Source organism: Falco rusticolus, chromosome 9 (genome assembly GCF_015220075.1).
Source record: "Falco rusticolus isolate bFalRus1 chromosome 9, bFalRus1.pri, whole genome shotgun sequence".
In the NCBI taxonomy this organism is placed as follows: Eukaryota; Metazoa; Chordata; class Aves; order Falconiformes; family Falconidae; genus Falco; species Falco rusticolus.
In genome coordinates, this window is record NC_051195.1 from 50,607,939 (window position 1) to 50,620,192 (window position 12,254).

Genomic DNA, 12,254 nt, shown 5'->3' on the forward strand with positions numbered 1-12,254 from the left:
AAATGTAGGTGAGCCGAATACTGTACAGCTTTGCCACTGCCTTCCGTCGTTCTGCCAAACAAACCCCGCTTTCGGCCATTGCCACCCCACAGACTCCAGACAGTGATATTTTCACCTTCTCTGTGTCACTGGAAATCAAAGAAGATGATGGGAAAGGCTATTTCAGGTATAGCTTCTTCATTCCTGTGCATACAGTGTCTGATTCTGTTGGAGAGTGAGTGAATAGAGAGTGTGAGCCTGCGGTGGTCCCTAAATCCCCTTTTTTAAAGTTTCTTATTCTAGTTTAGAGGAATCCCAGACAAAACATTTTTGGGAAGTAAAACAGTGGTGACCGTGTGGACTATTTCATCTTGGTTGTTGAACTGAACCTGGTGCTACCTGCAGAGTGCTTTTTCCATTTGGTATTTTTCTTTTGTCTTTAAACCCTTTTCTCTGCAATGCTTTTTAAGTTGTGTTCAGCTAAATTGCTGCTGAAGCTGAAAATGCATCATTGTGACTGTGCTCTCAGATCCAGCGTTGTGCCTGTTTTCGGCCAGATTTTCAAAGGTGAATACTGTGTGAATACTGCAGGAGGCGTAAGCATACATGTTTTTAATAATGTCTCATGAAAGAAGGTGTAGAAAACTAGAAACTCTGAAAAATTCAAATTTTTAGATAATTTTTCTGATCCTAAAAACTTAAGTTACTTTTCAGAGAAACATTCAGTCAAATCTGTTCATCACAAGTCACGTTTACTTTTAATATCTAGTGCAGGGCTATTACTGCTTCATCAGCTGAGAGCTTGATGATTGAAATCTCAAACGTCTTCCCACATTGCTCTTCCAGAACTAAATAAAGGTGTAGTTGTCCATAATGTGGTTTTTGTCTCCAGACATCTGGGTCTGTATGCAACCCGATGTCAGAAAACAACTATACAGTCATGAATTTGTGATAATTGAATTAGAGACACTCTCTTATAATAATTCAATATTAAAATTCAAAATATAAAAATTCAATAATAATACTAAATAATATTAATTAAACCCTTTTCTTAAATAGTTGTTTACTTACAGTCATAGGAAAGATATTTGTGTAGAGGCAGAAGGTTCTAATATATTGGAATGTAAAGATCACTTTGCATTTTAGTTTTGGTCATTAGGTTTGCTTTTGCTCCGTGAATGGGATAAATTCAATTCAGCCTTTCTTAAATATGTTGAACAAAGAGAATTCTCTAGGGAAGTTTGAGAGCAAAGTGTAAGAGAACAAACCATCCCTGATGGACTTTTTCCTCTTTACATGATGGTGCCTTGGTATTATTGCAGTTGCATAGTTCAAGCTGAAATCTTCCAGTGCTGCCCAGGAAAGGCAAATTTCTTGAATGGCATTCCTTATGTAGATGTGCTGTTGTTTTTATCCTAGTAGAAACCCAGCTTGCTGTATTCCTCCTTGTGATTGCAACTTCTAGTTACATCATACATTTTAAGAATATGAAGGATAAATCCTTCATCTGTACCCATTTCCCTGTGATGTCTTAGGATTGATCTCTGGATTAGTTATTAAGAGCAGAAAAGAAGGCAGAATTCCAATTTATTATCAAAGATCATCAATACTAGTTCTCCTTGGGTTTGCTATGATTGTTTCATTAAAATACTCAGCTGTTCTGATCTGTAAAGCAGTGTTTCTTCATCAGTATCAAAAAAGCTTTATGAACAAAGCTTGCCTCTGTTTCTAATGGGTTCTGTTTCCTGACCAAGTTCTCAAAATTTAATTTAATTTTTCCTCCATTTTTTTTTTCCTGAGCCAGGTGTTACTAGCAAGTGGTGGTGTAAGTTGAGAGTATTAGAGCAGATTTTCACATTGTATCAGCTAATGTTTTCATGTTAAGTCTGATGCTGGATAACCTTGGTTTCTAAAAAGACCTTTTTTAGTTTATGCTAAAAAGATTTTGTCTGCTTAGCCTATACATAGTGCCCTTAGATGTATTATGTAACCATTTATAGTGTTCTATAATTGCTGAAGTGCCTTTATTTCAGTACAGCGTGTCTGCCAAATGCTCTGACTTGTTGAGCGCATTGGCTCCTAGCCACAGCTTCAGAGATGTTTCTCTTCTTGGATTTACATTCAGCTCAAGTTTTATTTATTAAATAAATAAATCCCATTTAACAATCCAGTATTTATTCAGCACTCCAGAGGACTGCTCAAGTGTTGAAAGTGAAAAACGATTTGGCTGAGGCTCTGAGGCTGAAAGGTGCTGATGGATCTGGGGCTTGGGTGCAGCAGCAGCTGCTGGGGTCCGTGGTGGGTGGGAGCGTGGCTGTGGCGCACAGGGATGCGCCTGCTGAAGTTCAGTCTTGCTGGCTCGGTACCAATGTCAGCATGGCCACAGTGGTGCAGCCTGCGTAAGCCAGCCTGGGATCTGATGCTTACATGGTTTCCAGAAGGAAGAGCTGTTTCAGTTCTAACCAGCCTGGGTAGGCTGAACCACAGCCTTTGCTGTGGGGATGTATCTAAAGACCTTTTCAGCCACAAAACCACAGTTGCATTAGGGCTGGAACAGGGCATTTGTTTAAAAACTATGTACCTACCCTGTACAAGGTGAAGAAACGCGGATGTTTGCCTCCAGCTAAGCAGAATCGTACCCACGCTGGGTGTGCAGCACAGGGTTTGGTTCAAATAGCAAGCTTGAACCAGTTTGACACTGCCCCTTGGTGTGCAGACCTGGAAGTTGGGAGAACGCTTTCCACATACTCAGTCTCTGATCTCAATTCTTAATGTACCAGAACCTGTCTCGGCTCATCTGCCTTCGCTCATCACCCTGGGTCACTACTAGTGCACTTCTGCCACGCCAGGAAAATGAGCTCTGACCGCACGTACTGGCTGTACATGTGGAAATCCATGTCCTGGCCACGCAGACAAAACTCCTGCGGCCAGTTAAAGGCAGACTGCCATTCCCTGGCTGGGGTAAGCACCTGCTGCCAGAATACAAACCCAGATGGCGTTGGAGGTGTTAAACTATGGGCAGTGCTCCACAGTCCGCTTTCAGCTCCTGCGAGTGACAATGCGTAGTTTGAAAGTCTGAAATAAAATAAGGATTATTTATATATCCATGGGAAAAGTGAACATGTGGTTGACTTAGAAAGTCAAAACCCAACAGGCTGAGTTTGTCCAGTGTTTAGTGCAATTACGCTGCTCAGCAGGCAATGCTGGTGCTAAAACTTTAGGGTGCATATTGGCATTCAGGGGTCTCTTTGCAGCATTTAGGAGAAGGGGCTCTGTAGAGAAAAAATAAGGGAAGTAGTCTAAAGGCTGGTGCGCTCTCTTGGCTTGGTGGTTTATCATGTACCATGGCAGACGCGTCCCTTGTGAAAGCAAGCAGTATGGAGTTTCTTATAAGTAATTGCTTACAGATAATACTGGCAGGTTACATGGGGAATCAGTATTTAGAAACTTTCTTGAAGTGCTGCTGGAAGTCTCACAACACTATGCCACGCAATAGAAAGTCACAGTGTATGTTTTGAAAACTGTCCTTGGTTTTCACCTAATTATGTTGCACTTTCTTTCATATTGCTGGTTTCATTGTGCAAGGAAGGAAGGTCTTGAGTGCTTTTGTGTAAGAAGCTGGCTTCACCCAAGTGTCTGATGCTGGTTTTGATGCATGCAAGGAATACAGATAAATGACGATCTGAGTTTTTTTTTCCTTTCCTGATAAATAACAGTGCAGTTCCCAAAGACAAGGACAGGCAATGCTTTAAACTCCGCCAAGGAATTGATAAGAAGATAGTGATTTATGTCCAACAGACAACTAATAAAGAACTTGCTATTGAGAGGTATGTTCGCTGATTATTATTTTTAATGCTTTATCTGTTTGATGTTTTGCGTTCTTTCCTCTGAGGCAGCAGATTAGTAATTGTTTTATGCACACTCCATTTGTATAATTTAACGCCGCCCATCTCTCTTGAGTGGGATTGCGCAGAAGATCAGATTGGTTTGTTCAGCACATGTGTGGCAGGGGACACAATGCAGGCACAGGCAAATCTTCCACATATCTGGTTGCAGAATCAGAGGTCACATCCCCTCTAAATATCCATTTCAAAACCTTTCTTAAAAAACATACATGCTTTTATTTGCAGTGGCCAGTTTGTCTTAAATGCTGAGGCTTTCCTTGTGGCATCTGACAATTAAGTGCACTTTGCACCTGCCACAGTCTGGAATTCTGGAACATGAAGCATCTGTGTAGGGAAGGGGAGAGCCCAGACTTCAAGTCTTTCACTGCTTAAAAATAAACAGCAGTTTTTGACTACTGACAGAGTTCAGTGCTGCTCGTACTATAGAGAAAAGGTGCCGCTTCTCCTAGCCTTTGCTGTCAGAAACGTAGTGCAGGACAGTGTGGTACACTGGGGGCTGGGGTGCAATACATCACTGTGGGCCGCAAGTTTTTGCAAAATGAACTCAAAAAGACAGGTCTTTGTGCTTCATCTAATTCTTGTCTGTATCAAAGGGTAAATCTATGCAAATATGTCTACCAAAAAAAACCAAAAGGGAAGAAGAATGCAGGCCAAGGTGTCCTGTGGGGTAGGGAGCCCTTGTTAGCAGTGTTGGTTTCTTGCAAACAAAGATAATGGAACAACTTTCCAGGCTGTTGTAGGCAGGGTAAAATCATACTGTAAATAAGCTTATGAAACCTTACTCAATGTTTGTAATACTGGCTTGACATTGTTTTGCTTGATGCTGCTTTCAAAAGTCAAGGTTTGTTGACATGTGTTACTGGATTCATGGGCTGGTTGTGATGTATGACAGCGAATATTTAGATGAGGAATGTTAATAGTTTGTTTACGAGTAAGTCTAACTTTTGCAATTTAATTTTTTTGTCTGGGTTTGCAGATGTTTCGGCCTTCTCCTTAGCCGTGGGAAAGATGTTCGGAGCGGTGACATGCACCTTTTGGATTTGGTAAGGATCTTTCATTAACAATATTCAGTAATAATTTTTATTATGATTGTGCACGATCTTAGGATAGACAAAAAAGATTTAGACGCTTAAGCACACTTGTTGATGGGGATTGATGCTGTAGCTTATGCTGTGGAGGGTGAGGCTTTGGGCAGCTGGGTTGAACCCCTGCCTCTGCTACGGAATTAAGAGTATGTCCTGATGCTTGGTCAGGGGAGTTGCCTGGTTTTGCAGTCAGTTATGGCTGGTTTTGGTTTGGGGCCTAAAGAAAGAAACATGGAACCTTACTTTTGGAAGTGCTGAATATTGAAGAGCCGTACTTTGAACATAAAAAGTTTTACAGCGTACTTACTACTATAAAAGTTGAGGCCCGAGTGGCTTCATATTTAACACTGAGAGTTAGAGCGCTCTACTTTATGACTCACTTTGCCATCTATAAAATGATGATAGAGATCATCTGACCACACGTGTGTTGTGAAAACAAACTTGCTGATATTTATGAAGTACATGCTCGTTACAGTTGTGAGTAGCCAAAAAGGTACAATGCTACGTGAAAATTGTGCTTTATACCAGGCTTTGAATTGCCCAGAAAATGAGGTTGGTGGGAAAACAGACATGCTGAACACTAAAGATAAAACATTGACTTGATTCTGAATACCTGAATAACATGTGTTTTTAATGCTGAATAAAGCTGGATCTCAAGATGTTTTAGAATAAAATTTATTTTAGAAAATAGCTGCTTAGGGTAAACTAAAGCATGTCTGGGTATTAAAGTATGATAGCGAAGTAGAAGGTGTGTTGATGTGAAATATCTGCCAACTTTACAAGTTCAGCAGCTTGTAGGAGGGTGTTCTGATTTAATTTGTTTTCTTGTATTAAGAGGCAATGAACTACATCCCTAAGTTCATGATTAAAGCCTTATATGTTTAAATGCTTTACCGCTCAGGCAGCTGTCAGTCAGAGACTGAATGATGCGAAGTGAGACCAGAATGAGTGGATTGCCTTGGGTTTTCCAGAACAACTTAAAAGAAGCGTGAAAAGGTGTTTCTTTTCTTGTTTGTGGGGACTTTTTCCCCCTGATTTTTTTTGTTTGGTTTTTTTGTGTGGGTTTTTTGGTTTTTGTTTTTTGGTTGTTGTTTTTTTTTTTTTTGTCCCAAACAGCAACAAAAAAGCAAAGCCTTTGTAGCTTGGAGTCCTGTGCTTCAAAGTACTTGGCTGTGATCTTACCTACGCCTCTGTGAGCTGAAAGTTGTGTCAAATGGGCACCTCCAAATTGAGCTATTGGTCTTCAGGTCTCACTAGACACATGTTCATACCATATACATATATATAACAATTATTATGAATTGGCCTTTTTGTGTTATCAGCAAGGAGACCAAAGATTGCATTGGAAATCTGTTCTTCAGAAATGATGTCTGTTACAGAACTATGTCACATGGATTTCAGACACTTCCCCTTCTCTTGCCAGTGCAGTAGCTGTTTTTTGGGGCTGAGACTTCATAATATAGAGATTTCTTTCATTTAAATAAAAATACATAAACTTACCTTGTTTCCAGGAGTCCATGGGTAAAAGTTCTGATGGGAAATCATATGTGATCACTGGGAGCTGGAATCAAAAATCTCCACACTTCCAGTTTGTAAATGAAGAAACGCCAAAAGGTATGAACTGTGCCAGATGCTATCCCTAGCCAGGACAAATGACTCACACACTGGGCATCGGATCAATTCTGTCTTTAAGATGAATCCTGCAAAAAGACTTTCTGAGAATCTCCCATAGTATGAAAGTAGGATGCCAGATGTAACGTGAATACCTAAGCAAAACTGAAGGCTGGAAGAAAACTCCTGTGTTCAATAATACCTTGTAGCAGTAACTGTATCCTAGTAGGAGGCTGTGTAGGTGTGAGGACAGGATGCAGATGCTTTGCACACCATTATGTCTTCGTAAGAATCCCATCAAGAATTGTACTGAATAACTACTGCAGATTTCTTTGCTTAGTTTCTGTGGTCAGTTCAGATTTTTCTGAATCCCAAGATACTAATTAAAAAAGAAGGATTCCCGTACCTTTGAAAATACAGTTGGGAGTGTTTTAATCTGTAAATAGCTGATGCTGCATTGCTCTTGAGCCCTGAAACCGATCTGTCATTGCTTCTTTTAAGATGTCAGCTGAATTATCATCTTTTCAATCTATTGTCACCGTTGCATGCCAGAGATTGGGGAAGTTAATGGGAACTGGGAAAAGTCATGGGAGTCAGCTGCTGAGTACAGCTGGGTACAATCTATTACTAGATTGAATGCCATCCTGCCTGAAGGACACCATTTATCATTTAGGACCAGAAGAGATCTCATAGGTCACTGAATCCAGTTGCCTCCTTTTGGAGCATCATACTGTATAGCCAACTTTCTGAATCTCACAGCTGAGATGGTCTTAAATGCTACTTTTAATATGGTGGGACTTAAATGTCGTCACAGTAACTTCTAAAACCAAAAAACAATTAGAATGTAGTTAGGTTATATGGCAAGAGATCTGCACCATGGAGTTAAGTATATAGACCCTTTATAATGTTTAATTAAGATTTTTGATACATTTCACTGGGATTTGAAAAAGTAAAAATTTTATTCTCTTTTAACAAGATAATTTTCTTGGCTTGAAGACTTAAGTTTCCTTATTCTCTAGGGTATAGTGCTTAGTCATCTTATTTTACTGTTTTGAAACTTCTAGGTTTTCGAGTTGTTAAATTAGGGGGGAAATTGTATTCTGCAAAAGTTTCTTTTGTTCTTTCATGTTAGTAAGAAAAATATTGTGAAATATTTTGTATGAAATTTCTTTAATACTATCACTTTGTTTTTTTTCTCTAGATAAAGTATTGTTCATGACTACCGCTGTGGATTTGGTGATAACTGAGGTTCAGGAACCTGTTCGATTCATTTTGGAGACTAAAGTCAGAGTTTGTTCACCTAATGAGAGATTGTTCTGGCCCTTCAGCAAACGTAGCTCTACTGAAAATTTTTTTCTGAAATTGAAACAGGTAACGCTTTAAAAAAAAAATATAATCTACAGTTACTTTGGCATTTGGCAAGTTTATTTTTCAAATATAGCTGTGGTATGGTCAGTTATATTGTTTTGATACTTGAGAGGTAGGTTTGTGGTGTAATACTGAATAAATACAAGTGCATTGGTGGTAAAGATGAATTGTAGTTATTAGTGCCCATTGGCAGATCAGAATTTCACTCTGGTTTTTTCCTCTCTATGACTGGTAAAATGTTTACTAATGTTCATATTTCAACATTTTGCTTCTGGGTCAAAGAAGTACAATAAATGCTTTTTAATTTTAGAAAAGCTGTCCTTCATTATGCTAATTGTGGTGGCTATCTAAAGTTCCCACAAAAAGCTGGGTGTCCTCATTTCAAAGCAAATTTTGGTAGCTTTGATGAGGTTGTGAAGTTACGTAGAGGCTTATGGATTTCCCAGCCAAACCACAGAAGTAGAAGGAACAGAGGATTTATCTGCATACTGGGGTGATGCTGAGTAGCTTGCAATAATGGTTTAGTAGGGTAAGTATGTGAAAATTAAGGGTTGAAATTAAAAAACGCTTTAATATAATCCTGGTGACATTATATCTGATATGTCACTACATTGATTTTTATCATACAAATCCAACTTTTTTTTTTTTTTTTTTTTACATGAACAAACATCCACATGAAATTAGGAGGTAAAAAAGATTTTTGGTGGAAAGCTATCTTCCCCTTTGCACGTGGTTGGAAGCAGAGATTTCACACACAGCCCAGGTTTGCCCTGAGGAAAAAAAAAATCCAAGCAACCACAGAAAATCCCTAGAACTTTAAAAAAAACCCTGTACTGTTTTTTCCACCTTACTTTTTTATCCTATATACTGAAAAGTAAAGGATTATTTCTGTCCAGGATATTCCAAGTAACAGTACAAAGCAATAACTTACTCTCAAAATAAGGCTGGAAAGTTGAAGGTCCAAGTCACTAAAGAGATATACTTGAAGTAGCTGCCATCCTCCTGCTTTAGAAATTATTGTTCTGAAAAGAGAGTCCTTTTTAAAGAAATAGAAATACATAGGTAACAATGTGGATGTTACATGCACTCTCAAGATTGAATAATTCTGGGCGCAGCCCAAAAAAGCGAGGTTGGAGTCCTGATTTCTTGATAAATTCTTTTTTTTGAGAGAGAGGTTTTGAATGAAATAAGAGGCTTTTCTTAGTTCTTTTTGCACTTCTCTGACAGTGCTAGCAAATAATGGCATCTTGGTAGTAATAAAGAGTAAAGGTTTACTAAGGATTCTTTTTTGTGTATGTCCTAGTCTTTATGTAAAGCATGAATAAACATTTTGGAAACTTTTCTTCAGAATTTCCTTCAAAATTTAAGTTAGAAAAATTCTTCACAGATTAAATCAGTCTTTTTGTTTAGGATATTTTTGAGGTGGACAATGGAGATGTTGAACAGTGAAAGTTGTTGGGCTATAAATATTCTATAGCCTCTAAAAGTTGCTTTTTCTGTTTGGCAGTTTAAAGGAAGCTTATCTTACTTCGCTAATTCTGTATCTTTTGTCTTACCAAATTCACAGGCATTGTGACTTATCTTAGCTAATTCTCTTTTTTCCACAGGCACTGTCAGGTTATCCAACTTCCAGTGTTTACTAATGGAAGATTATCAACATTCATAGTGGAAGCAACAAATATAGAATGTACTGCCTGATAAGCCTGGAAGGGAAACCTGTTTCTATGGAGTCATGATTAGCCTATTAAAAATACAGCTGTGTAGAATTGGCTTATCTTTCTTTGGCAGTGTTTCTTTATTCGGAAATGGTGAAAGCAGAGGGATTTTATTTGCTCAGATTACATTTAGTGATTTAGTCATTTTTAGTTTTGATGCATTTCTCTTCATTTTTAATACTCCAAAGGATAAAATTGAGCACTGAGAGCTTAGAATATAATTATAAATCTTCCCTCTTTTCTTCACCTTCCCTCTTCTACTCTATTTTTATTCATTTATGAAAAAAAATATAAATCCTTAGACTATATTAAAGTTTTAGAACCACTTCACAAAGAAAAACCTTCCTTGAACTGAAAGGAAGGTATCAAGGCATTGAAAATTAAGGAGAAAACAGGGCTGCATGATAAACTTTGGGACTCAACAGCTTGTGTTTCTGCAGCCATGTGTATACTGACAGATGACTTAGAAGCATCGCTAAAGACAATTGCCATGGTGGGACAATAAACAGCTTTTTAGTAAAACTGTCCTTTTCCCACCATCAGTATCCCCAGAAAGTTAAAGAGAGAAATCAGACATAATTTTAAAGGTTTTGCTTTTAGTTTTCCACTGATGTTTAAAGAAAGGCAGAGTTGCTTCACATTGAGGAGCCTTCCTCTCTTGAGGCTGTTTGTTGTACAGATGCTTTTACAGCTTTAGGAATCTGTGTGTGTGTCCAGGCTGTTTATGGTTGAACAGATGAGCTACCCATGGACGGCAGCCCCGAGTAAGGCTCCTGCTCCAGCTAGAACAGATCTTCCTCACGCCTCTGGCGCGGAAGCGTGCGGCTTGTTCGAGGGTGTGAGGGGCAGAGGCGCTTGCAGGTGTGCGCGATGCCTTGGGTGCTGCAAGGGTTGAGCGTTCCTCGCTGGAGGTTGTGATAAAAATTATTTCTCAGCTCTCATATGCCAGAAAGAGAAGGCAGAGCCTTACACGCACTAATCTGAGCATTTGCACGGCTTTTCTCAGGAAAATGAAATTTGTTTCCTAGATAAAGCAAAAGGACAGAAAGAACAACTCCGACACATTGTATGAGGTTGTGTGCCTAGAAAGTGAATCAGAGAGGGAGAGAAGAAAAACTACAGCAAGCCCCTCGCTTCACCTGCCCCAGTCAGGGTCACAGGGCTCCATGATTCCTTCTCCTCCAGAGGATGATGAAGAGGAAGGTAAGGAGTGGATTGTATGCTTTGCATACTGTAAGGGAAAGGACGGTTGGTAAATAATGTAGTTATGAAACAAGTTGAATCCTTTCCAGTTGGAATCTGGCCTGCTGATGTTTTTTGTTTGGGGTTTTTTTTTTTCTTGCTTTAATGCTGTTAAGTATTCAATAACCAGTACCCCCGCATTCCTGGATCAGCCTCTCCCTTGTCTGACACTTCTGTGTCTGTGCTTTTCTCAGCCCAGGCCTCTGAAGCCTCCACTCTGATATATTTGGAACAATGTGAAAAGAGGCTGTTAAAAATTTGGGATTATCATGTAGCTTCTGCCCCTCCCCGAGTAGCTGTGAACAGATTTGAGAGTGAAGATGAGAAGCTGGTATTATTTGGAAATATTAGCGTGCATCATGCTTTAGTGAAGGGGCGAGTATAGACATCTGTAATACACAAAACTGTACCAGGACTTACCCAGCTTGAAACTTCATGCATTTTCAAGATCTGTATTCATTTTTCTAAAAATTCTCTGAAGCCAAAATATGGGCTAGTTCTGAGTATATAAACATCTGGCCTTGCAGCTCTGAGCTGAAATGCAGATGACTTGAGTTTCTGCTTGTAACTTTTTCTACTGGTCTTCTATGTGACCTTGACTGAATTGTTTCATTCCTGTGCTTTAATTTCCTTTTTTCTTTTTTTTTCTTTTTTTTCTGGGGGAGGTGGGTGGCGGGAGGAGGTAGTGGTTTGAAAATTAACTCTTTTGCAATGTGTGATTCATAAGCAATTTCTAACCACGACACTAAACCACCATGGTATTCTCTTCTAGACCAGGAACACACACATATTTTGTTTACTGTTGGTATGACTTGCAGCATTGCAAGAGTTTGCTGACAAGTTCAGGTGTCAGCTGAGAAAGATTTAATGAAAAAGAATGTATTTCCTCAATAGTGCAGAACCAATGTTGACTACTGATCAATGAGATATAGTTTTTATATATGATACTTGCTCTGTTTAAAAATATCTAGGAGTGCATGAGTTAGTATTGCTTTCAAAAAGAGTTAACTGTGATAATGCTAATCCTCCCCCTCCACCTAATTTTTGAACGCGTTTCATTCAAAAAGCTGTTTAATTTAAGCCAGGGGAGTTACCAAAAAATGCTAGTAAAGTAAAAGTACAAAACAATTAAAAGTAAAATACCTTGTGGACTTTCATGGATGTGCAACAGCATGGCAAGTCTGTGGCTGCTCAGTGGCACCACATGGATTTTATTGTCTTTTTTGCTTCAATGAGTATTGTAGCTTTTCATATACAGAAAGTTCTGCTCTTTGAGAATTTTTGTAGTCTTCCAGAAGTTGGAGGTAGGAAAATAGTCTTCAGTGGGAAGGGACCTCTGGGGGTCTCTC

The 12,254-nt window shown here is 39.0% G+C and overlaps 1 protein-coding gene across 2 annotated transcripts in view; it reads left to right on the forward strand.

Moving 5' to 3' along the window:
* The window catches only part of RABGAP1 (RAB GTPase activating protein 1), a 74,319-nt gene that overhangs the window by 15,456 nt on the left and 46,609 nt on the right, over window positions 1-12,254 (forward strand). For both annotated transcript variants that reach the window (XM_037400411.1, XM_037400412.1), the window contains 6 exons: window positions 9-166; window positions 3,696-3,806; window positions 4,861-4,927; window positions 6,481-6,583; window positions 7,782-7,951; window positions 10,692-10,866. In XM_037400411.1, coding sequence (XP_037256308.1) covers window positions 9-166; window positions 3,696-3,806; window positions 4,861-4,927; window positions 6,481-6,583; window positions 7,782-7,951; window positions 10,692-10,866 — 784 coding nt within the window. The remainder of the gene's footprint in view (window positions 1-8; window positions 167-3,695; window positions 3,807-4,860; window positions 4,928-6,480; window positions 6,584-7,781; window positions 7,952-10,691; window positions 10,867-12,254) is intronic.